The following is a 21,805-nucleotide window of genomic DNA, read 5'->3' as shown; positions in this document are numbered from 1 at the left end:
CTTTAGAAACATTGCTTTTAGTTAAATGAATACACTGTCTTGGAAAGAAAAGTATCTTGTTAGAAGCAATACATTTCATCATTAACACATAGCTAAATTATTTTTAAAAGAAAAAACTAAAATAAAGAATCAAATAGCGTTTTTGTCTTAAAATTTTAAGTAAAATATTTTTTTTTTTCATTTTTACAAATTTCATATAATTAACTCTCGATTCATACTTGCCTAAGGAAAAATGTAATTTAGGTTTTTTACAAGACTGCAGAAGAAATTAAGAAAGTTTTTAGAAAACAGATAAACAAATATAAACTTTTTGTCAAGAACTAACTAGTTAAGGAATGAGATCGTTACTCCTGAGTACGCAAGTGTCCTCTGGAAATGCAGCTGAATATGATGCTTGTTAATATGTGTGGAACGAAAGCAATTTTTTTTCATATACGAATTTTAGCATTTCACTTAAATCAGAACTACAGCTATAAAAAGTTTCATAATTTTTAGGTTTTTATGTTGATTTTATGGTTTAAGAATAAAACAAAAGATAAAGTAATCTGAAAATTCAACAGAGAGTAATGAAAAAAATGAAACAGAGTTGCGCGGGTAGCCCACAAAAAATAATAAATTGCTCTAACAGCGAGCGTAGTTGCCAACCACATAGAAACATTTTGCAAAAGAAATATCGCATCATTTTGTCATCCTTCTACACTGATGAGACGAAATATTACGATCATCCCCCAGTTTTTCAATGAATTCCTTTGGATGATGTGGAGGGCTTGTGACTAAGTTGGAATAGTATTTTAATTGCTGCTGGAGAAGGTAAGAAGTTAGTCTTTCACTTACATTTGCGAGTGATCGGAAAGGCTGGTGATCTATGCGAATTTGATAGAGGGACAGACTGTAATGGCCTGAAGACTCAGAACGAATATCTCCGAAATTGCACGACTGGTAGGTTGTTTAGGATCTGCCGTTGTTCGTATTTATGCAAAGTGGATAAACGGCGGTGAAACAAGCAGTATATGCCAATGTGTTGGAAGTCCACGTGTCATCAAAGAAAAAGAATGTCGAACACAGTACAAGTAGGCACCCCACTCGTGTACCTCTGTTTACCAAGCGGCATTGTCAATTACGCCTGCAGTGAGTCCGGAAATATCGAGACTGGACCATGGGAAAGTGAAAGGCAGTTGTCTGGTTGGATGAATCACGATTTCTCATTTATCCCGTCGGTGGTCGTATCAGGCTATATCGTCTTCCAATCAAACAGCTACTCCTACCCCTGTACAAGAGGTCATACGCAGGCTGGTAGTGGCGGTATTATGCTTTGGGGATGTTTTCATGGGCAGCTCTGGGACCCTTAGGTGAGGTAGAACAGACCATAAAAGCTGCGGACTATCTGGAAAAAAAAACTGTTGATCAGTTGCACCCTGTCTGTCTTCCCAACTGGAAATGGAATCTTCCAGCAGGACAACGCTCCTTGTCACAAGGCTCGAATTCTGTTGGAGTGGTTCGAGGAGGATAAGGATGAATTCCAATTAATGTCCTGGCCACTTAACTCAGCGGACCCTAACCCGACAGAGCACATTTGATATATCATGGAGCGGGGGCTCAAACACTACCATGTCAGAATATCTTGACTTTGCGTGACCGCTGCTTAGACATTTGGTACGACAGTAAAATCTACCGTTATGTACCAAGAATTTGTAGCATGCTTGCCAAGGCGAGTTGCAGCTGTTTTGAAAGCCAAAGCTAGCGCAACGAGTTATTGAATAGATGGTCATAATGTTTTCGCTCTTCAGTGTAGTATACAGTGAAGAAGTGACATTTCATTTACACGGAAAGGTAAACTGTCCTCTGAGTCCCTTCAAAGGCAAAGTTGTATGGATCATTTTTTGGGGGGAGAGAAAGCATTGTGATGGTGGATTCTGTCTTGATTTATTACAGTCACACTATTTCCTCAAACTAAAACTGATCCAGAAAACATTTATATTCCAGCAAAATGCGTTCTCTCATTGCCACATTGAGGTAAGTCGCTATCTGAATGTGAACACCAAAGGTTTTGGCTTTGCAAATATAAGGAATATTAATTACCATTATTCAGTCGGCCACTAAGATGTCCCGACCGTGATGTGTTTTCGCCTCGGGTAGTAAATTAAAGACAATGTTTATGTGGCACCACAGCTAACAACTTTACAACTTCAGGACTATACAGCTAACTCGGTGATAGTAACAAGGAAAACGTGTGAAGTACCGATGGGGCACGTTTCGTGCAACAAGGAAAGCTCACGCCGAAAATGTATAGTCTTGCAACTAACATTTTAAATATTTTACATTATTTTATGCAATTCTAATTTTTATTGCAACACTGCATGCAATTTCAATACATTTTTATTGCAATACATTCATGAAATACAGCGTTTTGAACTCTCATGAATTATTTATAATACCAGTTTGCATACTTTCCAAAAAAGTAATTCCACCAAGATTTTTCCGAATTGATTATAAATGAGAAAAATGTGACGAGAGTATAACGGTTTGCAATGAGCCAATCAAGCAGTCATTGTGCTGTTTCTTAGAAATTCACTAAGCAGCTGATTTTGGGTGTATGTGAGGGGATTAGTCTGCATTAATTTTTTTTTCTTCTTTTCGTTGCATGTCTTATAAATATAAGGTAAGTTTTCTATAATTTTCAACATTATAATAGTATGAGAAAGTTAGAAATACATTTAAGTTTCTTTTAATATTTACTTTCTTTTGAATTTCAACAAAAGAATGTACTTTGCATGATCACGCTTATCAGCTTATTTCCAGAAAGTCAAATTTTTAACCGCGCAGAACCAATGAATTAAAGAAAATGGAAAAAGTATAAGCATACCTGAACAGTTATTAGGCAAAAATCTTCTGCTGTGAAAGTTCTTTGAGTTGTGTTGCAAGAGAGGTGAGATGATAGGTGGCTGATGAGGAGATGAACCCTTTTTCATTTCCGACAGTAGAGGAATCATGACACAGGGCGAACCACCCCCATTCAGTGGATCCAATTCATTCGGAGCTGCGGGCAGAATAGGAGTTATGCTACTACACATGTTGCTGTCACCAGATGGTCCTCTCACGTCGAAACTTGAAAAGAAGAAAATTTAGTTTTGCTTAAAATTTAAAATCGGATTTGCGGCTCTTAAAACAAAATGAAAATTTTGCAAACTAGAAATGATTTTTAAAACATGTTTCATTTACATATTTCAACAAAATAAAATAATGATTTTTTCTGAAGTATGAATAACTATCTTTTTATGATTAAAAGTTGAAAGTTTTATGTCCACTGCAAAGCATTTGCGTGTTCATTTCAGTTACATCCAGAAATATAGCGCTTAAGAATCTTTGAAGTTAGTTTCCAGATTACTTCTTTGCGAAGTATGCTGTGATTTCAATTTCTTTATATCTACCAGAAATTCTAAAGTTTTAATATTTGAGATCATCTGCTTAGAATCTCATTAATTCATGAATAAGTTCAATTTAAATTTTATCAAAGTTTCAAAAATTATTTAAGGAATAACTAAGTGTTAATCTGGTTTGCATTTCGTATTATTAATAATAGACGATCTCCTTTTAACTCCGAGCTTCTCTTTTTTGCATTATGTTGATTTCATTCCTAATTTGAAAATGATTTGGAATAGTTTTTTAGAATAATGAAATTAACAGAAATTTTCACCGAAGATTTTTTTTTTTTTTTTTTTTTTTTTGCGCAATGAAAATAAAATTTTTATTGGTATTGGATTGAATTAATTTTATATTAATATGTCTGCAGTTCTACACAACTTCGTCTTTTTTACAAACGTAAGGAAAACTCATTAAATTGATATAAATCAAAATGCTATTTTTATTAGGTTTTCACAGTTATTACTCCATAATATTTATGGATCGAAAATAAAATACTAAAATAAGCAAGAAATAACCAACGTTCATGGAAGCCTGATATAAGCATCTTATGGAAGAGCTCTCAGTAGTAGACAGATATGGTCAAAACCCCGAATAAGAGGGTTCGGTTTAGATCCCTGATTCGACCTATTTCCTTCATTTTGATAATTATAGCTATATCATTTTACTTTCGATCCCGATGATGCATCTTAATGTTCAGCATTTAATGATAAATAATTAAACATGGACCACTAGATGATAGACAGTTGAGTCCCTTTTATAGCATGATATATAATGAAAATAATGCAAATAAGTTCTAGAAAAGGGCTTAATTGTCAAGTATGAGAAGAAAACCAAGCTTCTTTTGGATAATTTATTTGCATTATTTTCGACATGGTTCTGTGTTTGCCGGTGTACATTGGCAGTATTAATGCAGGTTCGAACTTGAGCAAATTTCACATTTTCCTCATTTTTACGAAGTAGATAACTTATATATATATATATATATATATAAATTAATAAATAAATAAAAAACTGAAAAGGTTTTAGATTTTAAATTACATCCAAAGAGGCTTTTTTTTTAACGTTTTATGCGTTACATTTATTTATTAAGTATCCTGTTCTACGTACTCAAAGTATAAAATTCAGTTCAACAGAGATATCGCAAATTAATTTTAAAATGAGCATATGTTTAGATTTCCCGATACCGAGTCTCGCGTGCTGGAGATAATTTTTTTTCGTACAGTATTGCCATTGCTCGTTTTGAAATCGTTTAGTTTTTTAATCAAAAATTCGTTGAAGTGTTACAAAATCTGAAATCGATAATAAGACAAATTTAGAATTTAAATTAGGGCTTCCACATGACCATATCTTTGGAAGATTACGTTATTTAAATTTTGACGGCTCTAGGTACTGTTGTTTTATCATAAAGCGAGAAACATATACACATTTATGCAGATTCTTCATTATTTAATTTCTTTAAATATAATAGAAGGCGGTAATATTTAGTGGCAACAACCTGAAAACTATTTCGCCGTTTATAGTTTTCAACGCAAAATACCAAAACGAAATTAATAGTTCTTCAGGGTAAATTGCTACTTTGGACTAAAAATGCTAAATTTATAATTCGTTACAACCAAACTCCATTAGCCAGACCATTCAGGCACAGTAAAACAAATTTTGCATTTTCAAGGGTGAAAAAATTGGAAACATTTTATCCAAAATTGTATACGAGATGAAAAACATAGTGAGTGATGTCATTCAACTGTCAATGCTGTATTTAAAGAAACTACTTAAATTAACAGATTATTTCAAATATTTATATTGAAAAAAAATAATTGAATTTTTATTTAAGTATTAAAATCACTAGGAAAATGTTTTTTTATCATTCCTAGTGTTTGACCTTATTATTCGTTATTGGTAACAAAAAGAACACTAACATTATAATGCGTCAGATAAACGGTACAATTTGAATATAAGGTAAGAAGAATTTCGTCGCAAATATTTTGGCTGGGTTCCAGTTAGTGTATTTATGATATTAAAAGAAAACGATAATAAAGAAATAACACCGAAAACAAACGAGTACAATGCTTAAAAATTTAACTTTGCCTTAGATAACATTATACAGAATAAAAAGCTAGAAAAGTCTTTTAAATAAATTTAAGTCTAGCCGAATAATTCGATATATTTTCAGATGCGCACATCTATTAGTTCCAACTTGAATGCACGCTGCTGTGCAAACACATTTCTGTGATCAATATATAATATGCGAATACAGTTACAATAATTCAATTATTAAATTCAAATTATTAAAAATTTATTAGAGTTTTTAAATTGATGCTTTTAAATATTATTTATAAAAACTTACTTTTGCCTTTCATCCATATCTGGTTTGTCAATTGCTAAAAGAGAAAAAAGGAAAAATTAGAAATACCATCATTATGCTTCAAATATTAATAGTTATATATATATATATATAAAGAGTAGTAAATGTAAAGTGAGATGCAGCTAAAATTTATTCTATATTGTAAAAGTATATTGTTCTTTTCCTAATTTCAGAAAAGGTAGAAACAAACTTTTACTTCACAGCAGAAATTATTAAAGAAATTCGAAAATAAAATTTCAGTGGAATAACGTCCAGCTATATGAAGTAGTCACAGACACTATGATTTAGTAATCAGTTACTTACTCAGAGAAAAAAATTCAGCTTATCTGTAAAAATCTGAACATTTATTTTTGTAGACAGAAAATTTTAAATTCTTACACATTTTAAAGTATTAATTAATACATGTTAAATTATTACTAATATACATTTTAAATTATTATATCTTCTTTTCTTATAAAATTTTCGTAAAAACATTTTGTTATACAGAATGACAACGATCCATATAATTTAAATTATAACTTTTTGCTCTTTCTACTTTTTCTTTACATAGGTTTAAAATATTCATTACTATGATCCTATGGAGATGAAAATGATTTATTTAAGCAGTAATAAAATTGTTTTAATGACATATTTTAATATACTATTAGCAGTTTATTTTTAATTATATTTTATTTTATAGTATTTCATGGCTTTTAAATATCAAATATGTTTCGCTGCAGGTTATTTTTTATTCAGAGTAATATGTTCAGATGGACTTATATTCTATCATATATGTTCGTAGCTGAATATTAGTCGATTAGAATATTATTCAAATGTTATTAAATTAAGATGCAATTGTAATTGCAGTCATTGACAATGAAATTTGAATTACAATTAGTATGGCTAATTATAAAACTGCAGTTACGTTTAATTACAATATAATTCCAATTATATCACTTTGTACAATTGTAGTCAACAGAATTACAGTGTAACTCTATATTTATTATGAAATTTAAATTTCAGTAAAGTTGCGATTGAATATCTTTGCAAGTGTTTCTTGTATAAATTGTAATTTTAAATTGTGAGCATACTTGTATGCATGGAATGGTTTGGCTTCTTTTAGTTTACTATGGCAAAGCACACTAGGGCTATCCATCTAAGGAAAGGGATGCCTTCACTATACATGGTGAAAACTACAAAAACGCCCATGCAGCCTGTCCGTTCTCTTGGATTCGAACCCAGGTAGCAACTACCAGGATTGACCGATTTTACCGCTAGGCCACTGAGGGCCTTATATGCATGGGATCTTTAATAGTTAACATATATGAACTCTTAATTACAACTAAAATAAAAATATTATTTCTTTAAATTAGGAGAGTGGATGTTTAATTTTAAATTATTTAAATTAATTCTTCAAAAGGCTCTAATCAAGAAAATGGATACCAAAATTTAATTACGTTTGCCCACTGTCCACTACAGCTCACGTACATCGTCTTCAGGACTTATATATATTCAACTTTATTTATCTTCTGTACATTTATAGTTTATTATCATCTGTGTATTTAATTATGGCAAAGCACACTAGGGCTATCTGCCTAAGGGGAGGGATGCCTTTCGTGGAGGACTTTCTAAGGGAAACTGGCTCGTATACACGTTACACATGGGGAAAACCACGAAAACGCCCATGCAGCCAGCCCGTTCGCGGGATTCGAACCTCGGACCGAACTACCAGTGTTCAGCGACTTTACCGCTCGGCCGCTGGTGGGCTTATTATCATCTGAATTGCACACATAGTCGTGTGTTTCGTATAGTGACATAACACTATTTCTCACACCGTTAAATGCAATGATATCCGTTTTACATAACAACAGAGACCAGATGTTTTATTCTCCGCTTTGATATCCGCTATGAATGACAACTAAAATGAGATTTGGAAAATGAAAGAAATAAATAAGTTGCTAACTTGTTCCAAACTTGCTCAAGTCAGGAACTTATTTATTTCGATTATTTATAATAATTATATAAGTTGTTATAGTTGCAATTTTTACTTAAAATTTACAAGTTGTTACAATTATAAGTTACAAGTTGTACTATCAGGTTCAATGTTCCTTCTAACCTTCTTCGGGAACATACAAGGACCTGACTCGGAACAGAGAGCTTACTAAAGCTGTGTTCACTAATTGTGGTAAGTCGACAGGATACAGACGAAGGGTATACAAAACCCTTTATTTTTCTCTATATACAATAACTTCCGTACTTCGGAATACACTGACCCTCCACTCGGGGTCTAACGTAAAAAAGTATAAAAATAAAACTAAACTCTAATTTAACTTTAGAATAATACACGTGGAAGATTGGCCTTATAATAACAGGAAGCGTATGTAGCACAGAGACTGTGAACACTACAATACGTTTAATTTATCAAGAGGATTAAAACCTCTGGCCTGGAAGGCGAACAGCAACTGCGTAACTTCTAAGGTAAGCGGCCTGCGTTGACTTACTGCTTCCTCTCTTTCGCTTGGCAAAAAGGCCACACTTAAATACTTGGCGTTCGCCAGACAAACTTTGCATAAAATCCTTCACGCTTATAATTCTGGCCGGAAGTAGAAAATAAGAAGTGATAGTAAAGATTTAAAATAAAAAAAACGTTAGTAAAACTTAAGATCCTTACATACTTCCCGCCAGAGTTAATTAGTTTGAAACTGAGGTCTAAAACGACCTTGTTGAAAACTTTTAGCTCTAGAATGTAACGCGAGGCCAACCTTTTACAACCATAACTTAGCTAGAAACTAGAAAATTTAAAAGAAAGAAATTTGTTACAATAGCAGCTCCCAGGATATACAACAATCTTTTTTTCATCTGTACTGCATCTAAACAGGAGCTTTATTCAATTCTGGTTCCTTCCAGAGATCTGGAAGGAAAACTAGTTTAATGAAATGTTACAGAATGACATTGCAAATAACGTATAGAATATACTTCTCTTAACATTCTTATTTCATTCATGACTATTTTAATTATCTCTCCCCGTGCTCTCTGACATGTGTTGTAAAAAAACACCAAACACAAATGTGTTTCTGTCTACGTGTGCCACACTTCCTCCTACAATCAAAACACTAACGTGTTAAAATTCAACATAACGAGACCTCTTAACACACCCTACTTTCAACTCTAAACCCTGAGGTACTATTCTAAAAGTGGCTAATTCTAAAGTGTAGCGTCAGAGAGCCTAACTACATCATTCAACCTTTACCACATATTCGCCATGATTTAATCTTTACAGTCACACGAATAACAAATTTTTAACATTACTTTCACTTTTACCATATCACGGTATTTCTTAACATTTAAAATAACAGTTCACATGTATATAAGAACATATCAACATGCCGTTAATTTTACACATTCGAAAACATACATTAGTAGTACATTGTTAACTTCTATTCTTTTCAAAGCAAGTGCCAATTCTTTCTACATTGACATAATGCATTTCAAAAAGTCTTTCAGACTAAAACTTCTCTCTTGCTAAAATGTTTTAAATAAAATTTATACAATAACTTTTTTTACAATATTTAAGTTTTTACACAACGCTATTATACATCAACTTTAGTTTTACGCGCGAGTAATTGAAAAACCTAATAAGAAAATCGGTCACAACTCATTTCTCGCCCTTTTGGCGATAAAGATAGACCTCGCATGAGGTAAAACTTCTTGAAATCTGCCACTTGCAGTAAGAATGAAAGATTAACTTAAGTTTGCAAAGTAACATAAAATTTTACTTATCTTTGTAATATTCGGACATCCTTTTCTGGGCCCAGTCTTTAAAGGTACTGCAGACAGTAGCTTGGTTTATCCTCCTTCTTGTACGGGCTCGCCCTTCAGTGCTTTCCTCTGGAAGCTTCCTTTTCTCACCAGTACGGCCACCCTTGAATACTTTCCTTTTCTCCTCTGCTTGTGGTCTTTGCCGTTTGATGGCAGCTGGTCTTGGCGGAACCGGGAAACTTCTGTCGTGATCCTGCTTGGACCTCGTTGTTGGCCGTTCAAATTTTTCTTGTACTTTTTCCTCCGCCTCTGATGGCCCTTCCGCAGTTCGGCGACTTTTGCTGCGGAGAGTTCTGTCGGATGAATAGATCTTCCTTTTTAAAGCCGGGTTATAGTTGCCGTCATTTCTCCTGGTCCTCTTCACATACGTCGTCCTTCTCCCTTCTTCATTCTGGGGGTGTTCGTGAACTTTGTTTTCTGGACGGTGGAACGGCTTCTTTTTCTTGTTACCTTCCATTTTTCCGCGGGGCAATTTTCTTTTCACTTGCTTCTGTCTCTCATTGGCTTGCCCTTGTACTTGTTTTTTCACCTCTGGAACTTGTACCTGCGGTGTCTGCCGTGCCGGATCCTGCAAAAGATCTGAAAAGATTTGCATTTTATTACGATCGAAGTAGGGCTTGATTTGATCAATGTTTGCGGAACAGGTTTCACCTCTTCTAGCTTTTAACACTACAACAGCGTGAGTTATTTTTTCTATAACATATGGTCCTTCAAATCGTGGAAAAAATTTGGCAGTTTTATCTTCTGGTGCTGAAGAAAGTGAATGCTTAATTTTTAAAACTTCATCCCCTACTTTATAAGTTACTCCCCGTCGTTTCAAATCATAATATAATTTCTGTTTTCTTTGTGCTACTTCCGTATTCTTTTTTGCTTCTTTTATTAGTTTTTCTATATCACCCATTTTAAATTCTGGGGCTCTTTGTTGCACATAAAATAGTTTATCTAACGGTGTTATAATCTTTCTGCCTAGAAATAACTCAGCAGGAGATTTGCCCGTTGTATCATGTTTGCGGTCCTAAGGGCGAAAGCAAATTCATTGACATAGTTATCCCAGCTTTTATGAAAATTTTTAACATAACTACGGATAATTTTCACTATATTTCTGTTGACCCGTTTCGCTATATTTGATTGCGGCCGATACGGGACCATTTTTAAATGACGTATGCCCAGTTTTTGGCACATGTCTTCAAATATATTACTTACAAATTGAGGACCATTATCCGATATAACTTTTAGGGGCGCCCCGTATTTTAAAATATATTTATTTAAAATAGAATCGGTAACCAATTTCGCGGAGGCTCGTTTTAAGGGAACAATTTCGGTCCATTTACTAAAATGATCAACCATAACAAGGAGATACCGACTTTTATTTAACTGACTTTTTGGGAAAGGGCCCAATAAATCGATGCCAATTATTTCATTTGAAAATTGGGATTTAATACTATTTAGAAACCCGGCCGGGCGGAAATTAATATAATTAACGGCTTGACATGTTGGGCAGGACTGGACATACGCCCTTGTTAACTTTTGCAGTTCAGGAAAGTAGACTGCCTCGCGTACGCGTTGGATAGTTTTTCGAATACCAGCATGAGAAGCTAAGACTAGCTGGGATAACAGGTCGAAATTCGTTGTTGGAATTCGTAGTTTTTGTGTAGAATAATAGACCATCTATTAGTTCGTAATGGGCCGCCCTATTTCTTATCGCCACAATATCTTGGTGGCTAAAATTTTCAGGATCCTTCAAATACTCATAAATACTTCCAAACTCAGGATCCTTACCCAGTTCTGTTATTACAGTTTCTCGGGAATTTATTGTACACGCTGTAAGCATTGCAACTTTTACGGTATTACCCTGTTCGTCTAATTTAATTCGTGATAGGGCATTTGCTACGATATTTTCCTTTCCGGGGGTATGCTTGATTACCAGATTATATTCTTGCAGCTTGAGTGCCCATCTTATTAACCTTGGGGATAAATTTTTCCCTGAGTACAATCTAGTTACCGCCGCATGATCAGAGTATACTGTTATCGGCGCCTTTCCAAAATAGACTCGGAACTTTTGCACTGCTAACAGAACTGCAAGTGCCTCTCTCTCGGTCGCGGAATAGTTTCTTTGTGTTTGATTTAAAGTTCGGCTAAAAAATGCCACGGGCTGCTGATTTGTGAAAGTACCGCTCCTACCGCATAATCCGAAGCATCCGCTGAAATTTCTAAATTCTCATCCTTTTCAGGAAATTTCAACACAGGGGCTTGCGTTAATGCTTGCTTTAATTTTTCGAACGCACTATTGGCTTCGGCCGTCCACGAGAATCTTGCCTTTTTCCTTTTTAATTTTAACAATGGTTCAGCAATAGCTGCAGAATCTTTTATAAAAGACCTATAATATGAACAAAGTCCTAGAAAAGAAGAGAGCTTCTTCGCCGTGTTTGGAGTCGGATACTTTTGTACAGCAATTATTTTTGATTCGTCTGTCTCGATTCCTTTCTGAGATATTTTGTAACCTAAATATTTTAATTCAGGAGCTGCAAATTTGCACTTTTCGACATTAACTTTTTGACCGGCCTCATTTAATGAAGAAAACATCTGTCTTAAATCCTGTACATGTTGGTCGAGATTATCACTAGTAATAATGATGTCATATAAATAGATAAATGTGGACTTTCCAAGAACAGGCCTTAACACAACGTCCATACATCGCTGAAATGTTGCCGGTGCCGCTGAAAGGCCAAACGGCATACGCAGAAATGCATAAGTGCCAGACTTGGTTATAAAAGCAGTCTTAGGCACGTCCTGAGGCCTAACCCCTATTTGAAAATAACCAGTCGTTAAGTCTAAAGTCGTCATATATTTGGTCTATTTTATGTTCCTTAGAATTTCTTCAATAATAGGTAACGGATATACCGGATATTTAGTTATGGAGTTTAATTTACGGTAGTCAATCGCGAATAACAACCTTTTTGGATGTGTCAAAGGATAGTCATTATTTTTCTTACATAAAACCACCGGGCTAGCATAACTACTTGAGATGGGCGTTATGATCTTTTTACGTAGCATATCGGTGATATGCCATTCTATAATTTTTTCCTTATCCTTATCATACCGGTATGCTTTGTGGCGAACTGGCATTGAAACTCCGGTGTCAATACTATGGTTAGTAATTTGAGTAAATCCTGGAATATCACTAAATAACGAAGCAAATTCACTTACCACTTGTCGGATTCTTCGTTGCTCTTCATTAGGCAGGTGGTCAAGGTTTAACATCGGCGGTTCAGCCTTTTCCTCTCGAACTGGTTTCATGGTCAGCTTAAGGGACGCTTCATTAAAATCCAGCGTTGCTTGTGCCTCTGAAAGAAAATCTATTTCTAAGATAATATGTGTTGCAAATTCTTTACTATAAAAAACATAACCTTTACTTGTTCGTCCTTGATACGGATATACAAAGGTACTTTACCTACGCACTTACATTGTTCTCCTTGCGCCGCTAATACTGTCGTATTATCCGTATTATATATGCGGTATTTGCGAAATTACTTTCTAAAAAAGACTTCTGCCACACAGGAACACTGCGCGCCGGTATCCAGGAGTGCGGTGGCCGGGATATTATTCACCAAGACTTCAATCTTCGGAAGAGTCAAATTTTTTACCATTACTGTATTTAACTTGTAGGAAGAGGGGTTTTCGTGGCCTTCGGATTTCCGCACCCTCTCGTCAGCAGAAATCCGTTTTAGTTTAAATTATTTTTCCTTTCCGTGCTTTCCTTCTTTTTCCCCTGGCCTTGAGACTTTTTTCCTGGGTTGCTATTGAACTGTCGACGTTCGCCGGCTGTTTTTGAATGCTCGGGTTTCCTTGCCCACTGATTCGCTTTTTCTCCGTAGCCGTATGCTTGAGTTTGCTGTAGTCTTGGCGTACCAAATTGGTTTCGCTGTTGATATTAGCGTCTTCTTTCGACGTCCGCCGTTCTTCTACTTTCAAACTGGATTGCTAGCTCAAATAACTTTTCCAGTGTAGTCGGATTTCTTAATTCAATAAAGTCTTGCACTTGGGGTAGTAACCTCGGCAAAATCACTTGAATTATTTCAGGATCCGGACGGTTTCCATACAAGAGCTGAAAACGTGAATTTTTCTTAAAATAAAGCTCGAGAGGTTTTCGATTCTTTGTTGATATATACTAAAAAGTTCCGTTTCTAATTTCGCACGATCCCTTACAACAGGGAAGGCTTTTAGTAGGGCAGTCTTGAAATTTTCGTAAGTATAGGTGGGACTTCCTGCTTGACCCAAGAGACTTCTGCCGATACATTTGAACCAGTTAAGCGCTTGGCCCCTCAAAGCGCTGGTAGCTAAGGTAACTTTTTGAAACTCGTGCACGGGGTAGAGCATGAAGTGGTCATCCAATTTTTCCAAAAAACTGGTTACCAGTGAGTTTCCATTAAACGTTGCTTCTGGTTTCATCGAAGCGCGCATGGTCTGGACGATGTAACCGAATCCTTCCAGGGCGGCAGCTGGCATTTCTGGATTCTGAGCCGTTTCTGCAGGCAGCACAGGTTCTTCTTGAAACTCGGCCATGGTTATTCTTCTTCGTTGGGCGCCACTATTAGGTTCAATATTCCTTCTAACCTTCTTCGGGAACATACAAGGACCTGACTCGGAACAGAGAGCTTACTAAAGCTGTGTTCACTAATTGTGGTAAGTCGACAGGATACAGACGAAGGGTATACAAAACCCTTTATTTTCCTCTATATACAATAACTTCCGTACTTCGGAATACACTGACCCTCCACTCGGGGTCTAACGTAAAAAAGTATAAAAATAAAACTAAACTCTAATTTAACTTTAGAATAATACACGTGGAAGATTGGCCTTATAATAACAGGAAGCGTATGTAGCACAGAGACTGTGAACACTACAATACGTTTAATTTATCAAGAGGATTAAAACCTCTGGCCTGGAAGGCGAACAGCAACTGCGTAACTTCTAAGGTAAGCGGCCTGCGTTGACTTACTGCTTCCTCTCTTTCGCTTGGCAAAAAGGCCACACTTAAATACTTGGCGTTCGCCAGACAAACTTTGCATAAAATCCTTCACGCTTATAATTCTGGCCGGAAGTAGAAAAGAAGAAGTGATAGTAAAGATTTAAAATAAAATAAACGTTAGTAAAACTTAAGATCCTTACAGTACAAGTAATTATACATTGCTAACTTGCGCCAAGCGAGAATAGACCAGAACGTGGGTAATACAAGTCTTTTAAATTATTATATCTAATCATACAACGTGGGTAATACAAGTCTTTTAAATTATTATATCTATAATATCTTATAGTCTTTTAAATTATTGTAACAGGACCATTATCGTCTTACCGCTATATTTTTAATTTTGAACGAGAAGACGATTATGATTCATTTATAATGCAACTCCTTAATTAAAAAGAAAGATTTTTATTATTGTGACATCACTGAAAATATGAAGTACAGTATTTTGTCCACCGTATTATAACATACACCGTCGATAATTTTTCATCCTTCTTTCGTTTCTTCGAAATTAAACTAAAATATACGAATGTCTTCCTGTCAGTTATACATATGTATGAAAGACAGAAAAATACACCATAAATGTACAATGCCCCATTCAACAAACATTATTATGGATACATTTGCATAATTTATATCTTTTTCACTTTCAACTGAAATATCGTGCCATACAGAGCGTTCAGTATTATTCGTAGTTTCTATAAACGTGTTTAAACATATTAATTGTGTACAGTCAATTAATAGTTTCTAAAAATGGAAGGAACTACATCAAAAGGAGCCCTAGTATAACAAAAAAAATATATTTGAGATATTTGTAATAGCGCTAGTAACAGTTAGATAGCCGTTTCTTCGGAAAATACGTATATCAGGCTGTCTGCTGACACTCTTATAGCTTATACTGAAAATTGCTTATCAAATTAGACATAGGAATTTGAGAGAAACTATTCAATGACATTGTACGAAATTTGGATAATCAAATGAATAAATAGTTAAAAACTAAGAGTTGGTTGTTAAAATGCATAAGGAAATTAAAAAATAAACTTTAGTTAAATTTTATCAAAATGAATTATAAGGTCATTTATAAATAAATAAATAATTTAAAAATAGACTAATAATCTTGATCAACGCTGTATGCTCAACCATCACCGATATGATACGGTTTTACACTAAAAACTAATCTAGTCACTGAAGACAGTGAGATCATTTAGTCTACGAAACACGTTTAGAATTATTCAAAACTTTTGTAGGAGGATGCCATCTTTCAGTAGCCGTTCTTAATGCATCGCACAGATTTTCTACTAATTACATTCTGGAGGTGATGTTGGCTACTTTATGTTATTGTCTGGATATCGCCTTCGAAAAACTCACTAATTAAACTATGTGTGGATTGGCATTATTACCCATAAAATAAAATTAGAACCCAAAGTTCGTCATAGTAGTCTTAGGAAGGGCTCTACGTTTTCAGCTCGATATCATTTGGCAATCACTCTGTCATTCTTGAGCATATGAAACCTAAACTGTCATTTATCATTATGTTTCTTCTCCACTGATTTAAGAATGACACATCTCTTGATTTTAGAGGAAAATTTGATTTTCCTGTCAGACCAATTGTAAACACGTGAATCTCAACTAAGTATTAATTGAATAGGTTGTGAAGTAAGCAAGGTTCACCCAATCACTTAAAAGTATTCATTCTATCTTTAAATCAAATTAAAGATTAAATTCTGCATTTCACCGTAGACTTAATTAAACAGTAATTTAATATTTTTACGCTGTGAAATTTGACAGCAGTTTTTTAAATACATTTTTTACAATATATCTTTATTCGTTCATTAAAATAGTTTTCAGAAAAATGAAAAATCTGAGGTTCACCTAGTTTTGAAAGGAAATATCCTTCGAATTTCGTTCAACCGAGCGTGGCAGCAGCATAGCCGCTTGCAATCAAAGGGAAAGAAAAATATAATCTATTATTTCTGCAGCACAAAGAAAGTGTTGCAAGTGTGTCACCCAGAACCCCAGGTATAACACAAAAATGCTGGATGGTTGTATAAGACTCAGGAGGAAAGAAATGAAGCAGGGAAAAAAGGCAATACTACGGGAAAGGAACTTTCCATTTCCAGAAAATAATGGAAATTTCTCTAGGCGGCATCAGTTTTTTAGTACATTAATTTTTTAGTTATTGATTGATTTTTCTACTCTTCTTTTTAGATTAATATAGAGTCTCAAAAAGATGTTCTTAAGTTTCCTCTCTTCAATATGCATCGAAATTTAAGATCTATCTATTACTTCAACATACCTTGATTTTCGTAAATTTTTGAAATTTAAATCGTTATTTAATAAAAATGAATTCGGTGTAGCTGTTCTAGTTTCTTATAATAATTATTAATTCTTATAGCAGTGAAATATAGTTTTTAACTGAATAGTTGATTATAAAATGTTATTTATTTCTTTTTATATTTATAGGAATTTAGTAGCATAACGACTAATCACAACAAGAACTACCGTTTCGATACATTTGTATAGGAACTCGGTTCATAAAGGCAAACCTAAAAAAAATGTAATATGGACACCACATGACTTGTATGGCCTATTAAATTATATTAATGTTTTGCTGCATTTTTCAAGGCAAAGCAAAAATACATAATACTTTAAAACACCTTCATTAAGCTGTAAACTACGGGAAATCATAACACTAAATACAGTTAAAACAGTAAAAAAATACAATTTTTACAAATTAAAATTGGAGTTTCTACGAAAAAACAAGCAATTTGGCCAGCGCGAAAGGCAGATTTTTCGGTGCACAAAACTGAAAGTTTACTTGTGGTATCACTAGGCAAAGAGACGTTAAAGGTGCAAAACTTAATTAATGAATTTCAAACGTAAACAAGTAACGGTTCGTCAGGATTAACTCGCCAATTAAACTTTTAAATTGTTGATAATTCTACAACTATTGCATGCAGATTGACTGAAGACATAAAAACCTTAACCGGAATATAAAAACCATGTAATTCAATCACTTTTAAAGCTAAAAATGCAACATATAAGAATAAAAAAACTATGCTCACCAAGCCAGGTAACAGAGTGGAAATATATCTATCTATCTATCTATCTATCTATATATATATATATACAGATTTATATACTATTGGTGCAGCCGATTGCAACGAAAAAGAACAGTTACATTTTAGCATTTACTTCACAAAAGGAAGTAAAAAAAAAAAAATAAATAAAGGGTCTCAGTGTCTGAAGAAATAGCACGAAATTTATTTGATCGCAAGAATTTAGGATTTGAATTAAAAATGTAGGACCGGGGGACTTTGAAGGAAAATTAATGTTCATTAGTTTTCAGTCCTTCCTCATATTAAAAGAATCACCCAAATAAATTTAATAAATATTTAATAAATTATATTAATAAATAGCAAGCTCTTTAATAAATAGCAAGAAAACTTGGCGTAAATCTTATGAAAATCTCTTTAATGCGCTTCTTTAAAGAGGATCGTTTTGTCTTCGGCCGGTAACAAAGAATGGAAATAAATCAACATACAAATGTTAAGCTCATTATGTATTGGAAAAAACCCCCAAGAGGTAGGAACTAAACTGAAGAAATGGTTATGCACTAATTAATCAAGGAAACCATATGTAATGTTTGTAAAAGAAGGTAACAAAGATGAGAACTCACACCATTTTTTCAAGTAACAATCCCACAAATAGCTTAAAAGGAGAGCGCACAGCAGTGAACTCACCATTTCTGCCCAAATTTTTCATAAGTGCACAATACTTTAAAGGTTAGGTTAGGTTAGGTTATTTATTTACGGCAAAGCCTCGAGGGCTATCTGCCTAAGGGGAGGGATGCCTTCGTGGAGGACTTTCTAAGGAAAACTGGCTCGTATACACGTTACACATGGGGAAAACCACGAAAACACCCATGCAGCCAGCCCATTCGCGGGATTCGAACCTCGGACCGAACTACCAGTGTTCCGCTCGGCCATGGCATTGCAGTAAAACGCGCAACCCCAAAATCAGCAGACTTCAGTTTACTTACCGATCCTCCTTCTTCGAAGTTAATATTCTCCGTATTTGAGAGAGAAGATACTCTAGTGGGAACATGTCTGGTTTGGTCTTTGTTCATTATATTTGCCTTTGGATCTCTGATTGTCGAGGATTGTAAAGCTGTAGTCATTCACTTCATTTTGCTTATTTTAGGCAAATAGCCTAGAATTAATTTTTCTTTCAGCGTGGTAATTCCTGATTCTTTGTAATAAAGCAATGATTATAACTGACCAAAGTGAACATCTTTTGGGAATGATCTGGAACGCCGGTTACGAACTAGATCAAATCACGCGATAAAACAAAATAAAACTACTCATGCTACAGAAGGAATGGCGCAAATTATTTTTAGATGAGTTATAACAACGTAATAGAAGCTTTCTTTGAAGGCAGAAGGCTAAATAGATGCAAACGGTTGACTAACGAACGCTTATTCTCACAAAAATCCATTTCTATAAATGACCACTCAATTTTAGCTGCATAATACTTTCATCTAATTAGAAAGAGGTGATCAACTGATGATATTTTGGATGGATTTTGGAAGATTAATTTATAAATGCACAAACTATAATATAGCCTCGTTAGTAAACTATAATATAGCCTCGTTTCTCTAAATAGTGTTTTGTTAAAAAGTAGTCATAAATATTTTAAAGGCAGAAAATTTAACTTCATGCCAATAGATCAGCAATTTTCAGCAGCGAAATATTTTTAGCTTAAATTTTTAATTCCTTAACACGAAATTTGTAAGTCAATTTGTTTGGCCGAGTCATATTGCAAATAAATTTGTAAAACTGTCAGAAAGTCATATTTAGAAACATAATCTTTTAGACTAAACTACACATTTATTAGTTGAGTAAAAAAGTGTATTGATAGGCAAAATCCCAGCATCTTTAAACCAATAGAAAAATGAAACGAAAAACACTATTTGTTACTATGACTATGCAGAGTCCTCTCGTTTCTTAAATCTCATCATATATATGATGTGTACTTTTTAAAACTTTGCCAAACAGTACATTTCTTTAACGCGATTGAAACTGATTCACCGAGATGATTCTTTTAATCTCTTACAAATTCAAGCCATATTTCTGCATACATTAGCAAAACATACATTTTACGAAACACCAATACTATATCTCACTTCAGCAGTTAATTTCATTATTTTTCTTTGCGTACCATAAACGTGGTTTATTTTAAGCCATGATTGTGAAATGATTATGGCTATTATGTTTTAAAGTATATTTACTCATATAATACCATGAATACTGAAATTACTTATTTCAATACATATTTGTACATAAATTACTGTGCAGACGACAGTCCACAAATAAATTTATTCCCCTTTTCCTTCATAATATTTGCTATAACAATTAATTAAGGTAAACAGTGAAAAAAGAAACAAGCAGCATTTCATGTGACATTAAAATGACGGGTTGTTGAACAGGAAAGTTTGATTTCATCTTTGATTCTTACGAATAATATTACAATAGAAATCAGATGTGTTTTAAATAGAACAAAGTAAAGCTTTGTATTTCATAAGATAATGAGGAAATAATTTTACAATGTAATTAATTATTCATCGTTTTACAATAAACGCTTCAGAAAAGGTAAAATTTCTTTCTTTATATTATTATTTAATTTTTCGAATTTGAGCCTGTTTTTATTGAACATACATCATCATTTCTTGAAATTGTTACAGCTATCCCATTTTTACAATTTATTTGTTCATATAATACATAAAAATTGGCTTTTTTCCCGATATATTTTTGAACAACGAATTATGGATTTCATATTAGCTTTGGCTTTTACATTCACTAGGAAATTCAGTTGTAGATGCATTGTAACAAATCCTATAATGCATAATTATTAATATGCGTACATGTTCTGCTGGTTAGACACATCTCATTAAGCAGATCTGAGTTCAAAAGCTACGTCATTTCAACGACTATTTAGTTTCTCTTGTGTACAGCATTCCAAAGAGGTAACCGAGGAACATAATAGAGCACACTATTCTTCCTCGAAATGGATGTTATGTAATAGAAAATAGGAATTGATGGCGATATGAACAAGCAATATACGGACTAGCATACTGTCAATTAATAGTGCAATTTTTGGCGCAGAAATAATGAGCGTATTTTCAATCTCTTGCACTACAAGTCATGTAATATAAAGAGATTTTACCTTACAAAGAAACCTTCAGAATATTGGAAAAATTAACCAATAGCTGCGCAAATCCTAATGCATCCTAGTTGCCTATTGATGTTTCATTAAAAATTGCCATTAATATTTAAACAGTAGAATCACATGCTCACAGAAAGAACAGTATGAAATAAGTTGCATTCAGATTTATCAGATTACGCGAATCATAATTGTTTCTTATGCTGAATAGAATAATTCAGTATCGAAATAACTGCCTAAATTGAAAATAAGTCTTGGTGTAGTTTTTAGAACAGATGAAATGAAATTTAGAAACGAATAATTCAACATGAAGTTGATCTTTTAATTATTTCATTTATTATTACCTATGTATTGATTTTGAATCTTATATGAACGTATAAGGTTTAGCTATAATTTTCTTCAAGCACTATAATTTTAGAAATATATCTTATATTCATCTAAAGTAAAAGCTCTTTCCAGCATTTGCGACATAGATTTAATTTCTTTTGGAAACAAATAACGTGATTTTTGATTAATATTATCTATTCAAATTTTGAAATACGACCTAACGTATGATTGACAAATTAAATTAAAAATTTTTAACACATTTAATGAACGAACGAATAAATTAGTGACTTGAATCCTCCTAGATACTCCTTACCTATTTTTCCAACATATTAAATCCAGTATAATAAAGAAACAAAAATGAGTAGAAGACTCTAACGTATCTTTTAAAGGACGTACTAGTAGACGTTTAAATTAAATTTGAAAGGAATTGCATAAATGTATGTAGTTAACTTTACAGACATAAGCGAAACGACAGAGGAACAATTTCTGAATGTAAACATTCGCCAGCTCTTACATGCACTTACAGTATTCTGTAAATGATGATTGATGTTCATCATATGATTAGCATTAATTTGAATCTAAAAGTGCTGAAACCGGTTCTTACTTTAAATTAAAGCCAAATGATATGCAGAATCAAATAGATTGTAAAC

General features: G+C 33.7%; 1 protein-coding gene across 1 annotated transcript in view; it reads right to left on the bottom strand.

Annotated features, from left to right (window-relative positions):
- LOC118180848 (hemicentin-2-like) overlaps nucleotides 1–21,805 on the bottom strand; it is a 954,557-nt gene that overhangs the window by 58,386 nt on the left and 874,366 nt on the right. The window contains exons 12-13 of the mRNA XM_085817090.1: nucleotides 5,768–5,801; nucleotides 2,864–3,105 (exon numbers count right to left, since the gene is read on the bottom strand). Coding sequence (XP_085673216.1) covers nucleotides 2,864–3,105; nucleotides 5,768–5,801 — 276 coding nt within the window. The remainder of the gene's footprint in view (nucleotides 1–2,863; nucleotides 3,106–5,767; nucleotides 5,802–21,805) is intronic.

Source organism: Stegodyphus dumicola, chromosome 5, assembly GCF_044657685.1.
Source record: "Stegodyphus dumicola isolate Sdum_Otavi_A_Nest chromosome 5, ASM4465768v1".
Taxonomy (NCBI): domain Eukaryota; kingdom Metazoa; phylum Arthropoda; class Arachnida; order Araneae; family Eresidae; genus Stegodyphus; species Stegodyphus dumicola.
This window is presented reverse-complemented; position numbering and strand designations above follow the sequence as displayed.